Source organism: Tribolium madens, unplaced genomic scaffold (assembly GCF_015345945.1).
Source record: "Tribolium madens isolate multiple individuals breed KSU strain unplaced genomic scaffold, Tmad_KSU_1.1 Scaffold_20;HRSCAF=117;Tcas5.2_LG4, whole genome shotgun sequence".
Lineage (NCBI taxonomy): Eukaryota > Metazoa > Arthropoda > Insecta > Coleoptera > Tenebrionidae > Tribolium > Tribolium madens.
Genome location: NW_025400985.1, coordinates 2,510,444 through 2,524,527, shown reverse-complemented (window position 1 = coordinate 2,524,527; position 14,084 = coordinate 2,510,444). Strand labels below are relative to the sequence as shown.

The 14,084-nt window shown below is 28.5% G+C and overlaps 1 protein-coding gene across 1 annotated transcript in view; it reads left to right on the top strand.

Annotated features, from left to right (window-relative positions):
• Positions 1–14,084, top strand: part of LOC123005993 (cholecystokinin receptor-like) — a 38,013-nt gene that overhangs the window by 22,712 nt on the left and 1,217 nt on the right. Inside the window, exons 4-5 of the mRNA XM_044400110.1 lie at positions 11,921–12,118; positions 12,417–12,593. Of these exons, the coding sequence (XP_044256045.1) occupies positions 11,921–12,118; positions 12,417–12,593 (375 nt within the window). The remainder of the gene's footprint in view (positions 1–11,920; positions 12,119–12,416; positions 12,594–14,084) is intronic.

The window sequence follows — 14,084 nt, the reverse complement described above, 5'->3', positions numbered from 1 at the left end:
TTTGAAAAAAAATATTTAACTTTTTTTCTCTTATTTCTCTTAATAATGTTGTTTATTCCTTAGACACGAGTAGAAATAGTACAACTTTATTCTAGAATACTATAATACCATTATTTGATTTAATTTTTTTATCTTATTAAAAAAAAATTAATATAACACAAAACTTTTTTGTTCTTCCTCAAAATTCTTTTATATGAGACTCTTGAGTTTTAAAAAACACTTTACGACTCATCATCTATCTGTTTCAAGTCATACGAGGCGTCAACTGAGGGTATCGCCATTGCTCGCGGCGGCAATTTGTTAAAAACACCAATGGCACATGAAAAAATGCACACTTTACACATTTCACTTTCCCACTTTAAGATAATTCACGACCGTCTGGTTGGTTTTTATTTCAAGACAAATTTAAATTACAATTAATGTCAAATTAAGAAATCAGCAACTAAATTGGAACATTTCAAATTTTTTATTAAAAAAAATTTATGTATGTACATACTTATAAAAGAAAACTTATACACGTAAAGAAAAATTGGCATTATTTGCTCGTGTTTCCTTTCGTATAATAAACTACAATTGTTGTTTTTCAGTTTTGCGATTTTTTTCAAAATGGCAACATTTATGAAAATTTTGTAAACTCAAAAACAAAAAAACTAAAAATTTTCTCCTTGAAAAACCTTACATCTTATCAATTACTTTTTCCAATAAATAAAAAGTTTAAGCAAAAAAAGTTTGGTTCACGTGCTATAAGCACAAGACTACGTTTTTATATAAAACCGAGTCCTTGGGGTACTCGTAAATGAGGAATTTTAAGTATTTAGAGTAATTCCATACCAAAACACTTTTAAAACTCGTTTCTGATTTTTGTAAATTTGAGATATGTTTAGAACATGTAAAAATAAGTGACACGTATTTCGCCGTTTTTATTTTTTTATGTTTGTTGAAAAAACAGAGATGTACAAAATGAAGTACCTCGTAGCAAAAAGAATTTATATCTACAGAACAAATCAACATATTAAAACGATTTTTTCAAATTTTCATCGTTTTAGTTGCTTTTTATTTCAAGACAAATTTGCATGACAAATAATGTCAAATTAAGAAATCAGCAACTAAGTTGGAACATTTCAATTTTTTTATTTAAAAAAAAATTATGAAAATAAACGTAAAAAAATTGGCATTATCTGCTGGTAATTCCTTTCTGAAACTCGTGCTACGCACTCGTTTCAAAAACACATCACTCTCAGATTACAAACAACTTTTCTTTACTTGTATAATAAACTACTATTACTGTATGGTTTTTAAAAAAAATGAACTTGATGTTCTGAAAGTGTCACCTTTTGGCTGTTTTCGAGTGTTTTTATTGCCACTTTTATGGAAAAAGGTCTAAAGTAGATTTTTTCATATTGACCTTACTTTTTCAAATATCGGAAAACCAAATTTAAATTGGAATGTGAAAACTGAAACTAAAAATGTTACTTGTAATCTATTTTATATGAAGAAGTGAGACCGATTGAAACAAACAGGTCTCAAATATGGATGTTTCATAAGAAAACCCCTAGAATACAAGTACTTTTAACCATTTTTTTTTTGAATGAAAAAAGAAAAAAAATACTGGAACACCAATTTCAGAATTTCAAGTACGATTTCCTCAACATCACAACTTTTGTGTGGTGAGCTTGACAACTCTTATCTCATGGACCATGTTAAAATTATTGTACTTCGAATGAACAACATTTTATTATTCTTCCCCAAGTACTTTTCATCATCTTAATTCACCTCTTTTTAAATGTTTTAGATTGTATAACAGTATTAAAGGCTTGTATCTGGACATCTTCTTTCATAAATTTAGCTCTAAACCAGTTAAAGTCAAACTTCTTGTCTACTTCTCATTAAGTTTGTAGTTAATCTTTAATTTTTCTTTCCTTTATGTATGATTGTTATTATTTTTTATGTACTTTAATCTACTCGCCCAATTCTATTGTCCTCTACAGACTTATAGTCTGTTGGAAATAAATTATATTATTATTAAAAAAGGAAAAAATTTTTGACTAGAAAAAAAGGTTGCTAAAAAGAAAATCATAAATGAAAAAAGACAGATAAAGAAGAGAAGAATAGAAAATTAAAATTAAACACGAAAATAAAAAAAATCTAAGGAAAGAAGTTGAAAAAATGAAGATAGATAAAAAAAGACAAAACCTTTGACTAAAAAAAAGATTGTTAAAACAGAAAATCAAAATTGAACAAGAAAATGAGAAAATCTAAGGAACAAAGTTGAGGAAATAAAGATAGATTAAAAAAATTAAAAATGAAAAACCTAAAAAAAGAAAGTTCAGCAAATAAAAGTAGATAAAGAAAATAAAAAGATATTGTTAAAAAAAAAGAAGAAAAATTGTTAAAAAAAAACTAAAATTCAAAAAGGAAAAGAAAAAAACTTATGGGAGGAATTTGAGAAAAAAGGGGTGGATAGAGAAAAGAAAAAAATTGATTCGACTAGAAAAAGAAGAACAAACATTGTTAAAAGAGAAAACTTAAAATGAATAAAAAATATAAAAATCTAAGAGAGAAAGTTGAAAATATGAAGATACATAAAGAAGGGAGAAAAATTGTGACTAGAAAAAAAAAGATTGTTAAAAGAGAAAATCAAAATTGGAAAAAAAAGAAAAAATCTAAGGGTGGAAGTTGAGAAAATGAAGATAGATAAAAAGGGAAATAAATTTTTGAAGAGAAAAAAAGATGGTTAAAAGAGGAAATCATAAATGAGAAAGAAAAAGAAAGAAACCTAAAGGAGAATGAAGGCAAATAAAGAATTCGACTAAACAAAAAAGGATTGTTAAAACAAAAAATCAAAATTGTACAAGAAAATGAAAAAATCTATGGGGGGAAGTTGGGAATATGAATTTAGATAAGAAAGAAAAACAAAATTTTGACTAGAAAAAACAGACTGTTAGAGAAAATTAAAATTGAAAAAAAAAACAAAAGGTAGACGTTGAGAAAATAAATATAGATAAAAAAGAGAAAAAAAAAGTGACTAGAAAAAAAGATTGTTAAAAGAGAAAATCATAAATGAGAAAGAAAAAGAAAGAAACCTAAAGGAGAATGAAGGCAAATAAAAAAGAGAAAAAAATTCGACTAAACAAAAAAGGATTGTTAAAATAAAAAATCAAAATTGTACAAGAAAATGAAAAAAATCTATGGGGGGAAGTTGGGTATATGAATTTAGATAAGAAAGAAAAACAAAATTTTGACTAGAAAAAAAAGACTGTTAAGAGAAAATTAAAATTGAAAAAAAAAACAAAAGGTAGACGTTGAGAAAATAAATATAGATAAAAAAGATAAAAAAAGTGACTAGAAAAAAAGATTGTTAAAAGAGAAAATCATAAATGAGAAAGAAAAAGAAAGAAACCTAAAGGAGAATGAAGGCAAATAAAGAAGAGAAAGAAATTCGACTAAACAAAAAAAGATTGTTATAAGAGAAAATCATAAATGAGAAAGAAACTTAAAGGAGAATCATTCATTACTAAACACAAAAATTTTTGTTAAAATTCCTAGAAGCTGAGACATGACGATTTTGTTAAAAATTTAAATTTTAGTAATGTCACTGATCAATTTGCATCTATGAAATGCTGAAAAATTAATTTTTGTATTGAGTATTTCCACTTTTTTACTTCAATATACTTTTTTTTAGTCCCTAAATCGTGTTACAAATTCCCTAATTTGATTTTTGTGTGATGGCAACAGGTTGGGTCTGTATCCTAAATAACTCTGTTTAAAATTATTTGTGACTTTTGTTGTACCTTTACGAAATAATTATAAAAAAAAAACATATACAAGATCATCAGTATCATTAAATAGACATAAAAAATGTCAAATGTCAAAAAATAAGCCAAAATTTTTTGACAAATCGATTTTTTTTACATGTTCCTGGTACCTGTTCCATGGGGATCGAGTTCTGGCGCACCCTGTATAAATATCACTCAATAATCACATTTCTTTTACACTGAATCCATTATTCTTTATTTTTACAATAAAACAATTTGAATTTCAATATTTATTTCTGCTTTCACAATCACTGGAGAAATCCCAAAAAGTGATCCATGTTGGAATTACTATGTTTGCAACAATAAACATTAAAAGTTAAATGTTTTTTAATTTATTTATTTTATATAATTTAGAGATTAAAAGTTTATTTTTTAGATCGACAATTTATCAGTCTATTAGATAAAAATAAAAAATAAGGTGTCCCATTTAAATTTTTTAATTATTTAACTTTAGACAAATCTGTACATTTTTTTAAGTTTTCGACTGTAATACATTAAAAAAATGTTGTAGTCTTAAAATTCGTACTCTCCTTTTTACAGTGATAATACTGATAAAGAATTTTTTAGCTGTTTTAACTTTTTGTGTAATATTTTTTTTTAAGTTTGTTTTTGTCAAGAAAACCAACTCATTTCAAAAATTAAGCAAAATCGACCAATAAAAGTAGCTTAACAATATTGAAATTAAAAGCTACATCCAAAAATGTCAAGAATCATATGGAGTTTTATAAAAACAAACACTTTTTTGGAACACGCTGTATAGTTCAGGGTATGCACTAGATTCCAATACATATTTTTGTTAAAATTCCTAAAAGCTGAGACATGACGAATTAGTAATGGTTTTTGTTAAAAATTTAAATTTTAGTAATGTCACTGATCAATTTACATGCTGAATGCTGAAAAATTAATTTTTGTATTGAGAATTTCCACTTTTTTACTTCAATCTACTTTTTTTTTAGTCTCTAAATCGTGTTACAAATTCCCCAATTTGATTTTTGTGTGATGGCAACAGGTTGGGTCTTTGTCCTTGTCAAAAATTAGCAATTTCGTCGATTGCAAATTTGGGAGTCCATTAGCCGTCGTCTGAATAAAATAAAGACGTCGTTTTTGCTCCCAAATCGTTGACATAACTCATGTGGCGCAGGTTGAGGCGTAAAACAAGCGTTTTAACTGAGGGCCGATTTGCATAAATCCGTGCGGAGATGGCGAAAGCAAACACGAAATCCCGTATCAAGTTTTTGTATGCATAAATTGCAGATTACACTTGAATCAACATCGTAAAAAAAATCCTGTGTACTTTCCAGGTTTTATTAAGGCGTTTCGTCAAGCGGAACAAGTTTCCCGAAGAAGCCGTACATCAATCATTTCGGTAATAATTTACATGTTGTGCTGTTGTAAATGACGAGCTATTAGAATTTCACAGAGTTGGAAGGTAATTTCAGCAAAACGCCCTAACACAGGAAATTCCTCTCTGTCTCGTAAAAGATAAACTACGACGAGAGTATTTTATTTTGATATATGACACGTGACCGCCGACCCGCCAAAATACACTTGCGAGTGTCAACTCTCGGATTAGGTTTTTTTCAAAAAGGGCTTGAGATAGATTAGAGTGTCACGTACGGGGGAATTTATGGGCTGCGTGTCATCGGACGTGACTAATTAACCAACATGGGATGAAAAGTTTCGTACTTAATAAAATGATCATCATCAATATTAGCAACGTTTTAATTATGATTGAGGAAGGTCGAATGCTAATTAAAGTGATTGGAGAGAAAACAATGAAACCGCTTTTCCTTAGGGAAATAACGGATTTGAAAGAGTTCATTCATCATCGATTTGCCGCAAAATCGCTTAATAACACTCAACTTATTAATCATTTGAACTATTTTGGTCCAACATCTGCTATAAATCGAGAACGAGAAGAAAAATGTGCAAGAATGGTCGAGGATCACTATATTTATACGAGATGTCTCAGTCCATTATTGACCTTTAATTGTCAAAATTTTAAATAAATTTATGATAAGTACTAAAAACATGCTAAAAAATATTACACAAAAACTAAGACTAAGACTAAAAAGTACAAACACTACAACAATTTTTTGGTGTGTTGAAAATGATGGAGTTTGTTAAAAGTTAAATAAGTGGGCAAATTAAAATATTTTTATATTTTTGTTTTTGCGTCTAAAAAATTATTAAACTACCTTTGCAACTTTTACTTTTAAGTGCCTACAAATAATAACAAAAAAAAAATTTAACTTAAAAAAATTTTAAAAAATCATTGTTTCAATAGTCAAAAAGTGCACATACAGAGTGCGCCAGAACTGGCAAAATTATGGAATAATCTTATTTATTAAAACTGAAAATATTTTGTTTTGTTTGGTTGTAAATGTATATGTTTGTTTCTTGTTGATATCAAAACTTAGATTTTTTACTTTTTGAATAATTTTTTTTTCGAAAATTTTATGTAAGACATACAGGGTGCGCCAGAACTCGCGCCCCAGAAAAAAAAAATAAGATATGATACCAGGAACATGAAAAAAATGTTTAAAAAATCCTATCTGTCAAAAAAATTTGACATTTATTTTTTGGCATTTCACATTTTTTTATATCTATTTAATGATACTGATAATCTTGTATTGTTTTTTTTTAATTATTTAATAAAGGGACAAAAATTTTGACAATAAAAGCCACAAATAACATTGAACAGAGTTACAATTTAGGATACAGCTTCCTTGTTTCCTCTTCTAATAGCCTGTAGCAAAAAAACTTGGAAAATTATTTTTCCATCAGAAATAAATAGAGTCACAGTGCAAACTTTAAACTCTCATAACTTCGAAATTTTTATAGATAAAATTTTTTTAACATTTTTTCCATGTTTCTGGTATCTTACCTTATATGGCATTTTTCTCTGGGGCGCGAGTTCTGGCGCACCCTGTATTTAATATTTTGAAATATTTCGACAATTACAAGTTGTATCAAAATGGCTAAAAAATAAAGCTTTTCATTTAAAAAAAATGTAAATAATATCATTACTCAAAAACAAAAAGAGTAAAATTTTAAATCAAGTTGAGAATTGGGTATTTTTTTTTTGTTGTTTGTGTATTTTTGCCACAACAAAATATTTTTTGTTTTAATAAGATTATTCTACAATTTTGCCGCTCACGCTATATAGGGTGCGCCAGAACTCGCGCCCCAGGGAAAAATGCCATATAAAGTAAGATACCAGGAACATGGAAAAAATGTTAAAAAAAATTATCTATAAAAATTTATATTTATTTCGGTTGGAAAATAATTTTGCAAGTTTTTTTGCTACAAGCTATTAGAAGAGGAAACAAGAAAGCTGTATCCTAAATTGTAACTCTGTTTAAGATTATTTGTGACTTTTGTTGTACCTTTACGAAATAATTATGAAAAAACATATACAAGATCATCAGTATCATTAAATAGACATAAAAAATGTCAAATGTCAAAAAATAAGCCAAAAGTTTCTGACAGATCGATTTTTTTACATGTTCCTGGTACCTTTTCTCTGAGGATCGAGTTCTGGCGCACCCTGTATAAATATCACTCAATAATCACATTTCTTTTACACTGCATCCATTATTCTTTATTTTTACAATAAAACAATTCGAATTTCAATATTTATTTCCGCTTTTACAATCACTGGAGAAATCCCAAAAAAGTGATCCATATTGGAATTACTATGCTTGCAACAATAAACATTAAAAGTTAAATGTTTTTTAATTTATCTATTTTATATAATTTAGAGATTAAAAGTTTATTTTTTAAATCGACAATTTATCAGTCTATTAGATAAAAATAAAAAATAAGGTGTCCCATTTAAATTTTTTAATTATTTAACTTTTGACAAATCTCTACATTTTTTTAAGTTTTCGACTGTAATACATTAAAAAAAAATGTTATAGTCTTAAAATTCGTACTTTCCTTTTTACAGTGATAATACTGATAAAGAATTTTTTAGCTGTTTTAACTTTTTGTGTAATATTTTTTTTAAAGTTTGTTTTTGTCAAGAAAACCAACTTATTTCAAAAAAACATTTAAATCAAAAGCTACATACAAAAATGCCAAGAAACATATGGAGCTTTATTAAAAAAAAAAAAACACTTTTTTGGAACACGCTGTATAGTTCAGGGTATGCACTAGATTCCAACACATATTTTTTATTTCTTATATTTAAAGGTAACAAATGACTTTACCAACTCGCTTGCACACCCTGTATACCGCAAAAGAGGATTTCAGGAGAAAATTGGGCTTCGACAACATAAATTAATTTGGGTTTTTATTCAATATGTGCAAAACCTGTTGCTATTGTAAATTAAACTTAAAATGAATTATAAAAATGTAACAAGATTTAAGACAGTAACTCGCATCAATCTCTGTCGGAAGCTATAAAGTAGACTTTAAAAATTACCTTTCCATAAACTTTTTAATTCCAGTCAGAGAAAAAACTTTCGCCGACTATTCCGTGTTTTTATTCATAAAAGAATAAATTTTACAGATCCCAGTTGATCAATTCGTTTCATGCATGAGAAATAATTTTTATTAAATTCGTTTGAATAAATCGGAGTTTGGAACTAACAAAAGACTCAAATTCGAATAAATCTCTCGTCTAAATTAAGTCGTGACGATTTTTTCGATTTGAAAGCGATTTTGTCGCGTTTTCCGTCACCTCTCAAATCCCCATTTCGCCACTAAGCCTCCATTAAACCCAAATGCCATCCCATTAAAGACAATAATCAGATTCCGGCTAGTCGGACGTCCCTAGGGACGTCCTATTAAATTTTATTTGCATTCGGAAGTAAGACTGTCTCCCCTTTGAGAAAAATCTTCGCTCATTACACAAGGCGACAAAAAAAAATCATGTCGTGACAACTTGACAAATTTTATGTCATTTTGTTCGTCTCAGTGAGACAAATCAAATGCACTAAAAAAAATTCAAAAAGTCCACACACTTTGAACTAAATAATTTTTTTCTAATTTAAATGAATTTTTTTACTTTAACTTTAAAAAATCATTACTCAATAACTATTAGGCCGATTTCCTTCAAATAAAGACCATTCTAAAGGGATGGAATTACCCTTTAGAATAATATGCAATTTGAAATTGAATATTGGCAAACTTTTCTTCGAACAGTGTTCGAAGAAGTTCGAAGTAAATCGAAGTAATCTAAGAAAAACCCTACGAGTAATTTTTTTTTCTTCATCACCATCGTGTAGAGCATCTTTTTATTAGTAAGAATCCAAATTTTTAAAATAATATACCGAGTAGTTTTCAAAATATGATTTTTTGAAGTTAATGTTTGCTATTCAGGTATTGCGCTATATAGGAGAAATGCATGTTAATCTTACCTAAAATTGCATTTTTACAAAAGTATTTGTTTTAAGGCTCTTGTTTTGCTTAAAAATGGTCAATTGCACCTTCTTTGTTCTAAATAGAATAAACAAAAACTGTTTCTTTATTTAAAACAAAGAAAGAGTACCTGCGTACTAATTAAAGCAAATAAAGAGTTTTTTGTTCTAAAAATGATCACTGATCATTGAGCAAAAAGGATCTAGAAGTTTAAAGCAGTAGCTTTAAATATAAGAACAAATCTTTTTCAAATTAAATGACTTTCCATTCAGATTCCAACTTGTTCACTTTGTTCTAGCTTTCTGATCTTTTTTTTGAAAATGTTCTCAGCAAATGCTTTTTCATCACTTTCTACTGATTTTAAATGCAATAAGTCAGTTGCTTCGTGTGCAACTGTTATCACAACAACTACTACCTACAAGCTAACTGAAGCTAATCGTACCAACAAAATAAATCAGGTGACTTATTGTATTTAACATCACTTGAAACTGATGAGAAAGCATTTGCTTAGAACATTTTCAAAAAAAGTCCAGAAAGCTAGAACAAAGTGAACAAGTCGAAATCTGAATGGAAAGTGATTTGATTTGAAAAAGATTTGCCCTTATATTTAAGACTCGTGCCTTAAACTTCTAGATCCTCTTTGCTCAATAATCAGTGGTCATTTTTACAACAAAAAAACTCTTTATTTGCTTTAATTAGTACGCAAGTACTCTTTATTAAAAAATTGTTATAAATCTTTGGCTTTACTCTTATATATAATATTTAATCTGTCGTTGAGTACTGGTATATTTCCAGCATTTTGGAAACAATCATTTATTGTGCCTATTCATAAATCTGGTTCGACGTCCAAAATAGAAAATTACCGTCCACTATCAATTTTGTCGGCGATTCCTAAATTATTTGAAACCATTGTAATTATCTTATAAAGTCAAGTTAAGTTGTGGACTCTTTTGGTCATAGTATGGAGATGCACTCAGTATATACAGACAGGCTACACGTCAGGTTTACAAAGTGTGCCTTCAGGTGTACCACAGGGATCTGTTTTGGGTCCACTTTTTTTCATTATTTTTACAAATGATATAGGATGTAATTTTGATAGTGATTATCGTATATTTGCTGATGATCTTAAGATATTTAGAAAGGTTACAGAATCTCGTGACATTTCTGTATTACAATCTGATTTAAATAAGTTACAAGACTGGTGTGCAAATAACAAAATGTTTTTAAATGTTGCTAAGTGTTAGTCTATTGTTTTCAGCAGGAAAATCTCTCCAACCCTACCGAATTATTTTATTAATAATACAAAAATATCAGTAAAACAGTCTGTGAGAGATTTCGGTATATTACTTGATAGTAAATTAACTTTTATTCAACACCTTGATTTTATCATTTGTAGAGCTAATAAGGCACTTGGCTGCATAAAACGTTATTGTCGTGATTTTAGAAATTTTAATTCTATCAAAATGCTATTTGTTTCAATCCTCGAATATGGTTCGATAATCTGGAATCCGCATTATAAAATTCATGTTGGTAGGCTTGAAGCAATACAGTTTAAGTTTTTTTAAATATATAAAATGGTTGCTGCCTTATTATGTGCAAGATAATTACAATATTTCATTAAATTATGTGTCTCTTTCTACACTTGAAATTAGAAGAAGATGTCAGGCTTTATGTTTTGTTTATAAACTTTTAAATAATTTGATTAATGATACTTCAATACTAAATTTAATTAATTTTCACGTTCCACAGTATAATAGTAGATCAAACCAATTATTCAAAATTTCGTTTGCACACAATAATTATCTGTTTAATTCTCCTCTAAATGACCTTTTAAGAATTTGTAACATGTACAGTGTCAAGTTGGACTTTTTTAATTTTAAATCCTTTAATAGTTTCAAGCGTTTTCTAAAAGTTTTGTTGAGTTAGTCATTTAGAATTCTTTAATTATGTTTATATGTGATTTGTTTTCTATTATAACTTTATCATTACTTAATGTAAAGGATATTACCGTTAAATAAAGTTATTATTATTATTTAAAGTAAACAAACAGTTTTTGTTTATTGTAATTAGAACAAAGAAGGTGCAATTGACCATTTTTAAGCAAAAGAAGAGTTTTAAAACAAATACTTTTACGAAAATGCAATTTTAAGTAAGATTAACTTGCATTTCTCCTATATGGAGCAATGCTTGATTTGCAAACCTTAACTTCAAAAAATCATATCTTGAAAACTACTCGGTATATTTTTTTTGAAAATTTGGATTACAACTAATACAGAGATGCTCTACACGATGGTAATAATAAAAAAAATTTACTCGTAGGGTTTTTCTTAGATTATTTCGATTTACTTCGAACTTCTTCGAACACTGTTCGAAGAAAAGTTTGCCAATATTCAATTTCAAATTTTATATCATTTTAAAGGACAAGGCCATCCCTTTAGAATGGTCTTTATTTGAAGGAAATCGGCCTAATAGTTATTGAGTGATGATTTTTTAAACATAAAGTATTTTAAATTCATTCAAATAAGAAAAAAATTATTTTGTTCAAAGTGTGTGGACTTTTTATTTTTTTTAGGTCATTTGAGTTGTCTCACTGAGACGAAGAAAATGATATAAAATTTGTCAAGTTGTCACATGACTTTTTTTGTCGCCTTGTGTTATCAAAAATGGTGGAGGCGCCGGGCGACACTTAAAATTTTAAACAGTCGTAAAAGATAAGAGACTTTTAAGGGTTGTTTCAGCTTGCTCCGTCAGCGTCGGAGTGTGGACTCTGGTGGCCATCTCCGTCGAGAGGTACTACGCGATTTGTCACCCTTTGAGATCTCTCCGATGGCAAACTATCAGCCACGCTTATAAACTCATAATGGGGATATGGATCGGAAGTCTCATTTGCATGGCACCTATCGCCCTTTTGAGCCAACTCAAGCCCACAAAGCAAGGTGAACACAATTAGTTTTGTTGACTAAGCACTTAATAAGCACCACACAAACAACCATAAATTCCACCCAACTCCTGATGTTCTTAATAATAAATCAATAGAAGAACGCCTTCTTTCCAGCCAATTGAACTTTGAAACAAACCGCAACTCCAACACCTATACTTTTTCTAGATTTAACCCGAGATAAATTTTAAATAATTCACCAGATAAGCGAAACTTTAACCAATTTTTAAGTTGCTAATGGAGAAATATCGACCAAACGAAACTCTTAAATCTTCTTATTTTTAATCTGATTCCAGGAAATTACAAATGTCGGGAAGATTGGCCCTCACTCGACTACGAAAAAGCCTACAACTTATTCCTCGACGTTGTCCTCTTGGTAATCCCCCTATTGGTCCTAGGACTCACTTATTCACTCATCACGAGGACACTCTGGAAAGGAATGAAGACGGAAAAGGTCCTGCGCGACCACACAGGTCAGTCAAAAATTATACAGAGTGTTAAAAAAAGATTGTAAAATATTTGAGGAGGTAATAGTAGGACCAAAACAAACAAAAAAGTATCAATAAATACGGGTCCATGGAAATATCGAAAATCATCCGTTTTTTGAAACATTTATTTGCGATCTGTTCAAACAAAAAATAGTAGCGTCTAGGATAAGGATCCACATTATTACCTCCTTATAGAGGCTGTCCCAGCAAGTTGAAAAATTTGTATAGGACATTGATATACAGGGTGGTCCAAATGTCTAGAAACGTTTATTCTGGCGAAACTATCAATTTTTTGCCAAATAAATTTATAGGTGTGCAATGGCTATAAAAACGCTATTCAAAAAAATTTTGAATATTAATTAATTATTTATACCATTTTTTCTTAAATGGAAATCCGTCACAATTTTTTATTAGACAACGAGCTTGTTACAAGAATTGTTGCTGCGCAATTTTTTTTGTAAACCTCACACTTTTTTGTTAAAAAAATGTTTGACTAAGTAAACTACTAGTTTTTTTGGAAATAAATTAAAAAATGTTTAAAGCTGGTAAAGGAGCGATGTCAAAATATTTTTATTTTAATTAATTGTTTAAACATTTGAGATTACCATATTTTATTTTTTTAATAAAAACGGTTTTTTATTTATTGTTTTACAAAGATATGTTTATGCATTATACAGGATGCGCCAGAACTCGCGCCCCAGAAAAAAATGCCATATAAGGTAAGATACCAGGAATATGGAAAAAATGTTAAAAAAATTTTATCTATAAAAATTTCGAAGTTATGAGGGTTTAAAGTTTGCACTTTGACTCTATTTATTTCTGTTGGAAAAATAATTTTCCAATTTTTTTTGATATAGGCTATTAAAAGAGGAAACAAGGAAGCTGTATCCCAAATTGTAACTTTATTCAATGGTATTTGTGGATTTTATTGGCAAAATTTTTGTCCCTTTACTAAATAATTGTAAAAAAACATCATCAGTATCCTTAAATAGACATAAAAAAATGTCAAATGTCAAAAAATAAATGTCAAAATTTTTTGACAGATAAAATTTTTTAAACATTTTTTTCATGTTCCTGGTATCTTACCTTACTTGAAAATTTTCTCTGGGGCGTGAGTTCTAGCGCACCCTGTGTAAATGTACAAAAATATTTATTGAAAATGTTACAATTTATATTAAAAAATTATAAACTTTATCAGTTGTCAAAACTTTCTTCCACCGGTCATGGGATGGTACGTTACGACCTTCTTTTATGTCGTTGCTATGGCGTCCTCATTTTGTTATTTTATTTGTATTTTATTTTCTTTTCTTTTCCTTTCTTTTCTTTTATTTTATTTTATTCGTTACAAATACTGAAATTAAAATAATTTTATTGCAAAAATAAAGAATAATGGATTCAGTTTAACACAAATGTGATTATTAAGTGATATTTCTTCCATTTCTTGTGCAACTGTGCACTTTTTGGCTACTGAAACAA